Source organism: Aquarana catesbeiana, linkage group LG07 (assembly GCF_042186555.1).
Source record: "Aquarana catesbeiana isolate 2022-GZ linkage group LG07, ASM4218655v1, whole genome shotgun sequence".
NCBI classification, from domain to species: Eukaryota; Metazoa; Chordata; class Amphibia; order Anura; family Ranidae; genus Aquarana; species Aquarana catesbeiana.
In genome coordinates this window covers 259,147,899-259,161,154 of record NC_133330.1, presented here as the reverse complement: position 1 = coordinate 259,161,154, position 13,256 = coordinate 259,147,899, and the positions used below count along the sequence as shown (strand labels likewise).

Sequence of the window (13,256 nt, the reverse complement as noted above, 5' to 3'; positions counted from 1 at the left end):
GAAGAGACACTTGAGAGGGGATATGTTTTCAATTTCCAAATACCGTACTGGTGACCCCACAATAGGGATAAAACTTTTTCGCGGAAGAGAGTTTTATAAGCCACGTGGCCACTCATTAAAATTAGAAGAAAAGAGGTTTAACCTTAAACTACATAGAGGGTTCTTTACTGTAAGAGCGGCAAAGATGTGGAATCCCCTTCCACAGGCGGTGGTTTCAGCGGGGGGGGGGGGGGGGGGGGATTGATAGTTTCAAAAAACTATTAGATAAGCACCTGAACGACTGCAACATACAGTGATATACAATGTAATACTGACATATAATCACATACATAGGTTGGACTTGATGGACTTGTGTCTCTTTTCAACCTCACCTACTATGTAACTATGTAACCATAATGGCTATTCTGTATTCTTCTTAATGACCCACTTTAGGTGGTATTAAACCAAAAACAAAAAACTGTTTATGTCATCACATACCAACTCTTAGCTGCATTAGTTTCCTTTTTTCAGGCCATTTTCCTTTATTTTAAACTGATGATCCAGTCACTAAGTTTGTTATTCAACTTAATTTAACAGACCAAGCTGTCCAGCAAAAGTGTCAGCTAAGAGGTTGACACAAACCATTTAACACTGACAGGGGTGCTCACAAAGATCAGTTTTTATTCATTTATGTAAAGCCTTTAACCCAAAAGGAAAAAAAAAACAAGTCTTAGCTTTAGCCTGATTGGGTGTTTGACTTAAACACAGTTAATCTAGTTGTCAGATTTATTAAATTACCCCTTTAGTGTGAAAAAAAAACACAACGTGACAGTGAAATTGTATAGTCTGCAAACAGGAATTATTATTTTTGTGCATGAGATTGAAGTTTCCTCTTTGATCTGTGGGAAACGTTGTGTCTATTCAAACATTTCACTATCGTAGTTAACATCAACTGATTTCAAGTTTATAGAAAATAAGGAGGAAAGTGGAACTATACTCATATCTCTTACCGTGATATTAAAAACACAAGGGTTAGGCGGCATAGATTGTTTGTACAGGACCTAATTGAAATAAATATCTAAATACCTTATTTTATTCTCGTACTAAAATGAATACGTAATCTTTCCCTGCTCGTTCCTGTCCGCAGGGAAAGATCTGTGGGAGGATCGCTAGTATTCGATAATATATGCGGGGGGGGCTTACAGGGAGATGATGCCTCCATTACGCATTCCCTGTTAGATCCCCCTGCTAGTTATTATAAAAAGGCGCGGGGAGGAGGGAGTGAGGGGCTTATGACTTATCACTAAGCAAATGCCCACAAAGGTGACTCTTTAGTCACATGGTCAGCCTAGATCAGGACTACCTAGAAAGTGAACAGCTTTCATGCTCACAGAAAAACAAGTATGCGTACAGGTGGCAGTGGCCATACCAAAGGATCTGATACCTACTTTCTGCATTTGTTTTGCACAAACCAGCCCCCAATCCCCCTCTCCTGGGATCTCCTGTTGGCACTCCTGCCCCCCCCCCCCCCCCCCCACTGAATGCCTCCATAGCAAACCGTTTGCTATGGGGGCACTAATGTGGGCTCAATCCCAAGCCATGATGTGTGTGTCTATTGACACACACAACTCCACTCCGTGCCATCCCCACTCTCTCCTCACAGGCTGTGATTGCCAGCAGCAGAAGCTAATGGCTCCTGATGCTGCCTCCATGAGCAGGTAGGAGAAAGAGAGTGGAGAGATTTTTTTTAACTGCTGGGTTTAATGTTACTTTAAATGGTCTGTAAAGTAAAAATATAACCAGTGATCTTGTAAATTTTTGCTTATTACAGGTTTGGTAAAGAATACAGTCTTCAGCTGGATTACATTGAATATCTGGATGAAATAGCCCAAGAAATAGGCTGTAAACCAAATATTCTAGGACTGCTTGTGACAGATCCTTTTCTAGCATTAAAAGTAGTCTTTGGACCATGCACGCCAGCACAGTACCGTTTGAGAGGACCAGGGCAATGGCCAATGGCCAGGAAGCAAATTATGACTACATTTGATCGTATACTAAAGCCTACTAAGACCCGCGTGGTTCGGACCCACAAAGAGAAAAGGTCAATGGTTTACGGATTGTGTGCACTGTGTATTCTTGCTCTGCTCTTAGCTTTGGCTATGTACAAAAATTAGAATTGCAAGATAGTGGAAAATGCCAACGAAATGAATGAATCATGAGGGAATACCCTTAATATACAAAGCCTGTCACTTAGCTAATTCTACAATTTGGTGTGAACGAAATTACTGTATTTAATCACTAGCTTTTGCGAAATTTGACCAACTGTATATACTATTAAAATACTAAGAAAAAATTATTTAGTGGTAACATCGTGGGCAAGTAAGTTATGTCATAAATCGGTCAGAACACATACAATCCCAACTTAAAAACTGAGAAAAAAATGTGTCTATTTGGAATATCATACTTCACTGAGACTGCTATAGGAAGTGCACATAGAATGAACTATAAGTTAGGAGAAGTTCAGGACTTAAAAAAAAAAACAATTATACTCACCTAGGTGGATGCTGCATCTGCATCTGCAGAGAGAATTGAGCAATCAAACACTGCTGATCGCTCAGTTTACCCCTCGGCGCAGAGAGCCGTGACTGTCAGTCAGTGGCTGTCTGCTCTCCCCTACAACGTTCACTGGAGTGCTGGGCTGTGGAGGGGGCAGGAGGGACTGGCTCAGCCTCTCAGCTAAGAGTTTGAGCCAGGTGCCAGCCCAGGTATTTGGGTGGATTCTGACAATATGGTCATGATCTTTCGAGAGCCTGGACAGGCTTAGTGATATCAGCTGACAGCAGGCTTTATTGTACCTGGGTCAAAGGAGTGCAGAACAAACCGTACTCCTGTGATCCATAGGAGAAGTATGGCCAAAAGAGCTTTACCAAACTTCTCCATTAATAGCAATTCTAGTGCTGTGCATACATTATATGTACTGTGAGATCAGACTGGATTTTAGAAGGGTATTACAGATATAAAGTGTTAATATACTGTACATTGCATTTGTAACTGCACACCAATGTTACCTATGATAGATATTAATATAGTTTATTCATTTATAAGTATACTGTGACTTTCATGTCTCATTTATGCGATAGCATACTGTGTGTGTATTATGATCTTCAGTCTCATTCTTTCAAAGTACACTTATTCTTTTTTGCACCTTTGCCTTAATTTAACCCACCATCCCCCACTAGAGATACATGCTTACCAAGCTCCATTCCCCATGGTCTGTGGTGCTGGTTGGCAGTAAGCCTTCTGGATGTAAACAATGTAAACAATCCCCAAAACCAAAGGGCATTGGATCTCAGTAAGTATAGAGCTGTGGAGGGGGAGTGTGGGATTGGTGTATCCATTCAAGCATTCCATCAGTTACAGGCTGATCAAGAAGATATTTTTAAAACATTCTAAACCACATTTTCTTAAGGTTGTTGTCTGTTGGGAAACATAGAATCCTAATGACTACAAATTAAGACTATTTTAAAAAACTGAGTGATGGTTCACACTGGGGCGACTTGTCAGGCAACTTGGTCGCCTTACAATTTGCGCTCCATTCAGTGCAACAGAGCCATTCTAATTGGAGCGACTCAAGTCGATCTGCCTTAGAAAAATGTTCTTGCACTATTTGGGGGCGACTTCGGAGCGCCTTGCATTGCATACTTCTATTGAGGAAGTATTTTGCAAGCCGCGCTGAGCGGGGCGGCTTTAGAGTCGGGCGACTTTGAAGCCGCCCCAGTGGGAACCGAGACTAAGGGGGAGATTTGCTAAAACTGGAGCACTTAAGCTTTGACAATAAATCCTGGAAGCTGATTCAATGCAGACCTGCACCAGATTTTGTACGCACCAGTTTTAGTAAACCGCCCCCCCCCCCATAAGTGTTAAATGTACTAACAGTGAAAATATATTTTTTTAATTCTATCTTTTCTTTTTTAAACTTTAAGGTTTTTATTGATTTTATCAAGAATAATTAATACATATAACAGCATTCAGTTTTGTTAAGTAACGGTTATCAATAGTTGTTCCTTAAAGCATAACAAAATGAACAAAAAAAGATATTCAAATCTGAAAGGACAACATATATGTTGCTTATATTTAAGTATAGTATGCAAGAACAATATGAAGGATAAGCAAGTAAAAGGTTCCACATGTTATTAAGCACTCAAAGGAAAAATAGCAGATTTACATGTTATTGTAGTTTATTAAACTCTTTAGGAGAGTTAGAAGCTGTATATTATATTAAAACTAATAAATAATGAATAAAACATGCCTTGCTTAGATAGAACCTCAATATTACCTTGAGCGAAGAATAGAGATTTACACATAAATGTTATAAAAATATATAGGTATATATCAGTTTTGATGAAATGTTACTTTATCTTGCTTTAATATTTTAGTTTGGGATCTGTCTGGACTGTAACTATTTGTACAACTCCTGTCATCTGGATCTAATGTAATTTATTGCATTACATCATACATTACATTTTAACAACAGTTATCACATACTGCTATACTTAGTATATAAAATATCAATTATTATTAAGAATCTTTCAGATAAGGTATAACTCTTAACTTTGAATCTATACATTGTCTAAGTACCTCTATTTTATTTTTAAATGTACATCCATGCTGTGATATTATTAATTTATAATAAAACAACATGTTCAAATTTGTTTAAAGAACTGGCATTTATTCTTTTAAATATGAAAAAAAATGCATCCTTTAGTGATGTCACATACCTGTAGTACATACAGTATTCATCTGGTCAGTCTAAAACAGTGTTCCCCAAACTACAGCATTTGGGCAGGTTACAGCTTATTGTTGGCTGTGATGTCATCATGAGGAGCAGTGCAGGACACAGAGTTTGCAAGGTAGGTGCCACTGAACACCAACGTTGGGGCTACATTCCTCCTACTGACCATCAATGATGGGGCTACATTCTTTACACCAACCACCGGAGACTGTGCTACATTCCTTACACTGACCATTAACGATGGGGCTCAGGGTTGCCAACTGTCAGTAAATTTACAAACAGTTTGTAAAATCCATAATTTTTGCATCTGTCCATGAATGTCCGTTATGGACAGGCAGACTGCTGTCCGCAATGGATATTCGTGGACAGTTGCAAAAATTACAGATTTTACTAACTGTTCATACATTTACTGACAGTTCGCAACCCTGATGGGGCTACGTTCCGCAAACGTAGCAACTCACTCTCTGATACAAAAAACAATTGGACAGGAGTGAAAAACATGACCCATTGAAATAGTCTCTCTTATGCCTCGTACACACGATCGGATTGTTGGCTATGTGTTTTACTTCAAATGACAGTTTGGGAGTAGGCAGTTGCATTTTAAAAAATACAATGTAAAATTGACAAGGGACACCAACATAATTATACATTTGATCTTAAAAACTAGGGGATAATTGTGTTGTGGTAACTTGCACAAATAAAGAAAAAAAATACATAATAATATTATTCTTGATATCCCTAGAAAAAAAAAGGAGATTTCATAATTTGCCAGGTCATGAATGTTAATGCTCCATTACAAACGCTAGTTTACAAGACCGACTGCTTCTGCTTCCGAGCATGCGTGTTTGTACTTTGGACTTTTGTCCGACTGACTTGTGTACACATGATCGGAAAATCCAACAACACATTTGTTGGTGGAAAATTTGAAAACATGCTAGCCAACATTTGTTAGTGGAAAATCTGATAACAATTGTCCGATGGAGCATACACACGGTCGGGTTTTCCGCCAACAGCCTGACATCCAACATTTCCCAATGGAAAATCCGATCGTGTGTATGGGGCTTTAGAGTTGGCACTGCCCCCACCGGACACAGTTTGCGCCCAATAGAGGTGTTTGGTGGTTTGGGAGTATCTTTAGCTAAGCATCAATGTCATCTCTTTATGTTTTCACAAAATGGATTATGCCCTGACTGTTTGTAAACCTTTTCTCTTTGAAAAACCTCAATAAAAAAATTGGGAAAAAAAAAGAAATAGTCTCTCTTGAGATATGGCAGCTCTGGGAATTGTGTTCAAATGCCTAATTCTTCTATTTGTCCCAATAAATACTTCTATCAAGCTGGGCCCCTACCGTCTAGTATATTCAATACCTGTCATTGTGAAAGGGTTGCTCCCAGAGGCTGAATATAGATGGGTGAGATAGTGATGCTGCTTAGACAAAGGAAAGTTTTCAGGCAGCAAATACAAATAGCATATTTCAAGCTGAAACACTTTTTAGGAATTTAATATGTGAAGCTCAGTTATACGATTAATAACAATTTATTACATTTTTAATTGGATATGCTTGTAATTAAAATTGGCACCTTTTTATTTTCAGAGTTTGAGTTTTTAAACTTCTTAAAAAATAAGAAAAAAAAATATATCTACTGTAGTATAATTAATACGGGTGATACTCGAAAAATTAGAATATCGTGCAATAGTTCATTTATTTCACTAATGCAACTTAAAAGGTGAAACTAATATATGAGATAGACTCATTACATGCAAAGCAAGATAGTTCAAGCCGTGATTTGTCATAATTGTGATTATGGCTTACAGCTCATGAAAACCCCAAGTCCACAATCTCAGAAAATTAGAATATTACATGCAATCAAAAAAACAAGGATTGTACATAGAACAATATCGGATCTCTGAAAAGTATAAGCATGCATATGTACTCAGTACTTGGTTTGGGCCCCTTTTGCAGCAATTACTGCCTCAATGCGGCATGGCATGGAAGCTATCAGCCTGTGGCACTGCTGAGGTGTTATGGAAGACCTGGATGCTTCAATAGTGGCCTTCAGCTCTTCTGCATTGTTCGGTCTCATGTCTCTCATCTTTCTCTTGGCAATGCCCCATAGATTCTCTATGGGGTTCAGGTCAGGCGAGTTTGCCAATCAAGCACAGTAATCCCACGGTCATTGAACCAGGTTTTGGTGCTTTTGGCAGTGTGGACAGGTGCCAAGTCCTGCTGTAAAATGAAGTCAGCATCCCCATAGAGCTTGTCTGCGGAAGGAAGCATGAAGTGCTCCAAAATCTCCTGGTAGACGGCTACGTTGACCCTGGACTTAATGAAGCACAGTGGACCAATAGCAGCAGATGACATGGCCCCCCAAATCAACACAGACTGTAGAAAGTCACACTGGACTTCAAGCATCTTGCAGTGTGTGCCTCTCCATTCTTCCTCCATACTCTGGGTCCTTGGTTTCTGAATGAGATACAAAATTTGCTCTCATCAGAAAAGAGAACTTTGGACCACTGAGCAACAGACCAGGTCTGTTTTTCTTTAGCCCAGGTAAGACGCTTCTGATGTTGTTTGTTGTTCAGGAGTGGCTTGACAAGAGGAATACGACATTTGAAGCCCATGTCCAGGATCCGTCTGTGTGTGTGGTGACTCACTGACTCCAGCCTCAGTTCACTCATAGTTACATAGTTACATAGTAGGTGAGGTTGAAAAAAGACACAAGTCCATCAAGTCCAACCTATGTGTGTGATTATGTGTCAGTATTGCATTGTATATCCCTGTATGTTGTGGTCATTCAGGTGCTTATCTAATAGTTTCTTGAAGCTATCAATGCTCCCCGCTGAGACCACCGCCTGTGGAAGGGAATTCCACATCCTTGCCGCTCTTACAGTAAAGAACCCTCTACATAGTTTAAGGTTAAACCTCTTTTCTTCTAATTTTAATGAGTGGCCACGAGTCTTGTTAAACTCTCTTCTGCGAAAAAGTTTTTTCCCTATTGTGGGGTCACCAGTCCGGTATTTGTAAATTGAAATCATATCCCCTCTCAAGCGTCTCTTCTCCAGAGAGAATAAGTTCAGTGCTCGCAACCTTTCCTCATAACTAAGATCCTCCAGACCCTTTATTAGCTTTGTTGCCCTTCTTTGTACTCGCTCCATTTCCAGTACATCCTTCCTGAGGACTGGTGCCCAGAACTGGACCGCATACTCTAGGTGCGGCCGGACAAGAGTCTTGTAGAGCGGGAGAATTATCGTTTTATTTCCGGAGTTGATCCCCCTTTTAATGCATGCCAATATTCTGTTTGCTTTGTTAGCAGCAGCTTGGCATTGCCTGCCATTGCTGAGCCTATCATCTACTAGGACCCCCAGGTCCTTTTCCATCCTAGATTCCCCCAGAGGTTCTCCCCCCCACTCCTTGTGAAATTCCCCAACACTTTTGAATGGCCTTTCCTGACAATCCTCTCCAGGCTGCGGTCATCCCTGCTGCTTGTGCACCTTTTTCTTCCACACTTTTCCCTTCCACATAACTTTCTATTAATGTGCTTTGATACAGCACTTTGGGAACATCCAACTTCCTTTGCAATTACCTTTTGAGGCTTTCCCTCCTTATGGAGGGCGTCAATGATGGGTTTCTGCACAACCTTCAGGTCAGCAGTCTTAACCAAGATTGTGATTCCTACTAAACCAGACTGATAGACCATTTAAAGGCTCATGAACCCTTTGCAGGTGTTATGGCTTAATTACCTGATTAGAGTGGGACACTTTGAGCCTAGAATATCGCACCTTTTCACAATATTCTAATTTTCTGAGATTGGGGATTTGGGGTTTTCATGAGCTGTAAGCCATAATCACCACAATTATGACAAATCACGGCTTGCATTGTAGAGTGAGTTTTGCGGCATTTTTGCTTTAGCGTTTTTCAACCTTTGCGTTTCTTAGCAAAACTATACTCCCACAAAAGCTTATGGCTCAAAAACGCTCATGAAAGCCGAATAGTTTTTCAGAGTTAGAGCGTTTTTACAGCTGAAAACTCCTCCTCAAACCCACTAATTCTGGGTTTTTTTTCCAGCCAGAAAACGCCCCTGCCAAAAACTGCTGATAACAGCCTATGTGTGCATGGACACATGGGATAATTGCCGCTCCAAATTAAGTAAGTGCAAATCTGTTTGAGTTCAATACATTTTATATATGTACTGCACTATGGGAGCCCTCTCTGCTTTATATTTTGAGTGATACTGCCGACCACAGACGGAGCAGCCCCTGGTCCCTCTCATCCTTTTCTGGTGACACAGATGCCAGAGCCCTGGAGTTCCTTTAACCACTTGACGACCGCCTCACGCCGATTTACGTCGGCAAGGTGGCACGGAAAGGCAAAATCACGTACATATACGTGATTTGCCTTCCGCGGGTGGGGGGGTCCGATCGGACCCCCCCCCGGTGCCCGAGGCGGTCGTCTTTTGTCCCACGGCGATCGGAGATGAGGGGGAGGCCATCCGTTCGTGGCCCCCCCCTCGCGATCGCCGCCGGCCAATCACATCATTCCTTTGCTGCTGTATGCTAAACAGCAGCAAAGGAAATGATGTCATCTCTCCTCGGCTCGGTAATTTCCGTTCCGGCCCGAGGAGAGAAGACAGGTATGTGAGTGCACCAACACACACACACACAGTAGAACATGCCAGGCACACAAAACACCCCGATCCCCCCCCCGATGGCCCCCCGATCCCCCCCCAATCACCCCCCCCTGTCACAAACTGACACCAGCAGTTTTTTTGTTTTTTTTTCTGATTACTGCATTGGTGTCAGTTTGTGACAGTTACAGTGTTGGGACAGTGAGTATTAGCCCCCTGTAGGTCTAGGATACCCCCCTAACCTCCCCTAATAAAGTTTTAACCCCTTGATCACCCCCTGTCACCAGTGTCGCTAAGCGATCATTTTTCTGATCGCTGTATTAGTGTCGCTGGTGACGCTAGTTAGGGACCTAAACATTTAGGTTCGCCGTCAGCGTTTTATAGCGACAGGGACCCCCATATACTACCGAATAAATGTTTTAACCCCTTGATGGCCCCCTAGTTAACCCTTTCACCACTGATCACCGTATAACTGTTACGGGTGACGCTGGTTAGTTTGTTTATTTTTTATAGTGTCAGGGCACCCGCCGTTTATTACCGAATAAAGGTTTAGTCCCCTGATCGCCCGGCGGTGATATGCGTCGCCCCAGGCAGCGTCAGATTAGCGCCAGTACCGCTAACACCCACGCACGCAGCATACGCCTCCCTTAGTGGTATAGTATCTGATCGGATCAATATCTGATCCGATCAGATCTATACTAGCGTCCCCAGCAGTTTAGGGTTCCCAAAAACACAGTGTTAGCGGGATCAGCCCAGATACCTGCTAGCACCTGCGTTTTGCCCCTCCGCCCGGCCCAGCCCAAGTGCAGTATCGATCGATCACTGTCACTTACAAAACACTAAACGCATAACTGCAGCGTTCGCAGAGTCAGGCCTGATCCCTGCGATCGCTAACAGTTTTTTTGGTAGCATTTTGGTGAACTGGCAAGTACCAGCCCCAGGCAGCGTCAGGTTAGCGCCAGTAGCGCTAACACCCACGCACGCACCGTACAGCTCCCTTAGTGGTATAGTATCTGATCGGATCAATATCTGATCCGATCAGATCTATACTAGCGTCCCCAGCAGTTTAGGGTTCCCAAAAACGCAGTGTTAGCGGGATCAGCCCAGATACCTGCTAGCACCTGCGTTTTGCCCCTCCGCCCGGCCCAGCCCAGCCCACCCAAGTGCAGTATCGATCGATCACTGACACTTACAAAACACTAAATGCATAACTGCAGCATTCGCAGAGTCAGGCCTGATCCCTGCGATCGCTAACAGTTTTTTTGGTAGTATTTTGGTGAACTGGCAAGCACCAGCCCCAAGCAGCGTCAGATTAGCGCCAGTACCGCTAACACCCACGCACGCACCGTACACCTCCCTTAGTGGTATAGTATCTGAACGGATCAATATCTGATCCGATCAGATCTATACTGGCGTCCCCAGCAGTTTAGGGTTCCCAAAAACGCAGTGTTAGCGGGATCAGCCCAGATACCTGCTAGCACCTGCATTTTGCCCCTCCGCCTGGCCCAGCCCACCCAAGTGCAGTATCGATCGATCACTGTCACTTACAAAACACTTAACGCATAACAGCAGCATTCGCAGAGTCAGGCCTGATCCCTGCGATCGCTAACAGTTTTTTTGGTAGCTTTTTATTGAACTGGCAAGCGCCAGCGGCCTAGTACACCCCGGTCGTAGTCAAACCAGCACTGCAGTAACACTTGGTGACGTGGCGAGTCCCATAAGTGCAGTTCAAGCTGGTGAGGTGGCAAGCACAAGTAGTGTCCCGCTGCCACCAAGAAGACAAACACAGGCCCGTCGTGCCCATAGTGCCCTTCCTGCTGCATTCGCCAATCCTAATTGGGAACCCACCACTTCTGCAGCGCCCGTACTTCCCCCATTCACATCCCCAACCAAATGCAATCGGCTGCATGAGAGGCATTTTCTTTATGTCCTCCCGAGTACCCCTACCCAACGAACCCCCAAAAAAGATGTCGTGTCTGCAGCAAGCGTGAATATAGGCGTGACACCCGCCATTATTGTCCCTCCTGTCCTGACAATCCTGGTCTTTGCATTGGTGAATGTTTTGAACGCTACCATTCATTAGTTGAGTATTAGCGTAGGGTACAGCATTGTACAGACTAGGCACACTTTCACAGAGTCTCCCAAGATGCCATCGCATTTTGAGAGACCCGAACCTGGAACCGGTTACCGTTATAAAAGTTAGTTACAAAAAAAGTGTGAAAAAAAAAAATATATATATAAAATAAAAAAAAATAGTTGTCGTTTTATTGTTCTCTCTCTCTCTATTCTCTCTCTCTTGTTCTGCTCTTTTTTACTGTATTCTATTCTGCAATGTTTTATTGTTATTATGTTTTATCATGTTTGCTTTTCAGGTATGCAATTTTTTATACTTTACCGTTTACTGTGCTTTATTGTTAACCATTTTTTTGTCTTCAGGTACGCCATTCACGACTTTGAATGGTTATACCAGAATGATGCCTGCAGGTTTAGGTATCATCTTGGTATCATTCTTTTCAGCCAGCGGTCGGCTTTCATGTAAAAGCAATCCTAGTGGCTAATTAGCCTCTAGACTGCTTTTACAAGCCGTGGGAGGGAATGACCCCCCCCCCCACCGTCTTCCGTGTTTTTCTCTGGCTCTCCTGTCTCAACAGGGAACCTGAGAATGCAGCCGGTGATTCAGCCAGCTGACCATAGAGCTGATCAGAGACCAGAGTGGCTCCAAACATCTCTATGGCCTAAGAAACCGGAAGCTACGAGCATTTTATGACTTAGATTTCGCCGGATGTAAATAGCGCCATTGGGAAATTGGGGAAGCATTTTATCACACCGATCTTGGTGTGGTCAGATGCTTTGAGGGCAGAGGAGAGATCTAGGGTCTAATAGACCCCAATTTTTTCAAAAAAGAGTACCTGTCACTACCTATTGCTATCATAGGGGATATTTACATTCCCCGAGATAACAACAAAAATGATTAAAAAAAAAAAAAAAAAAAAAATGAAAGGAACAGTTTAAAAATAAGATAAAAAAGCAAAAAAATAATAAAGAAAAAAAAAAAAAAAAAGCACCCCTGTCGCCCCCTGCTCTCGCGCTAAGGCGAACGCAAGCAGCGGTCTGTCGTCAAACGTAAACAGCAATTGCACCATGCATGTGAGGTATCGCCGCGAAGGTCAGATCGAGTGCAGTAATTTTTGCAGTAGACCTCCTCTGTAAATCTAAAGTGGTAACCTGTAAAGGCTTTTAAAGGCTTTTAAAAATGTATTTATTTTGTTGCCACTGCACGTTTGTGCGCAATTTTAAAGCATGTCATGTTTGGTATCCATGTACTCGGCCTAAGATCATCTTTTTTATTTCATCAAACATTTGGGCAATATAGTGTGTTTTAGTGCATTAAAATTAATTTTAAAAAGTGTGTTTTTTCCCCAAAAAATGCGTTTGAAAAATCGCTGCGCAAATACTGTGTGAAAAAAAAAAATTAAACACCCACCATTTTAATCTGTAGGGCATTTGCTTTAAAAAAATATATAATGTTTGGGGGTTCAAAGTAATTTTTTTGCAAAAAAAAATAACTTTTTCATGTAAACAATGAGTGTCAAAAAGGGCTTAGAAGAGTTGGTGATGTGTGACATAAGCTTCTAAATGTTGTGCATAAAATGCCAGGACAGTTCAAAACCCCCCCAAATGACCCCATTTTGGAAAGTAGACACCCCAAGCTATTTGCTGAGAGGCATGTCGAGTCCATGGAATATTTTATATTGCGACACAAGTTGCGGGAAAGAGACAATTTTTTTTTTTTTTTGCACAAAGTTGTCACTAAATGATATATTGCTCAAACATGCCATGGGAATATGTGAAATTACACC

The 13,256-nt window shown here is 42.1% G+C and overlaps 1 protein-coding gene across 3 annotated transcripts in view; it reads left to right on the top strand.

Moving 5' to 3' along the window:
• Nucleotides 1-4,700, top strand: part of LOC141103549 (dimethylaniline monooxygenase [N-oxide-forming] 2-like) — a 133,983-nt gene extending 129,283 nt beyond the window's left edge. For all 3 annotated transcript variants that reach the window (XM_073593250.1, XM_073593251.1, XM_073593249.1), the window contains one exon: nt 1,811-4,700. In XM_073593250.1, coding sequence (XP_073449351.1) covers nt 1,811-2,153 — 343 coding nt within the window. In that variant the 3' untranslated portion in view covers nt 2,154-4,700. The remainder of the gene's footprint in view (nt 1-1,810) is intronic.
• The last annotated feature ends 8,556 nt before the right edge of the window (nt 4,701-13,256 follow it).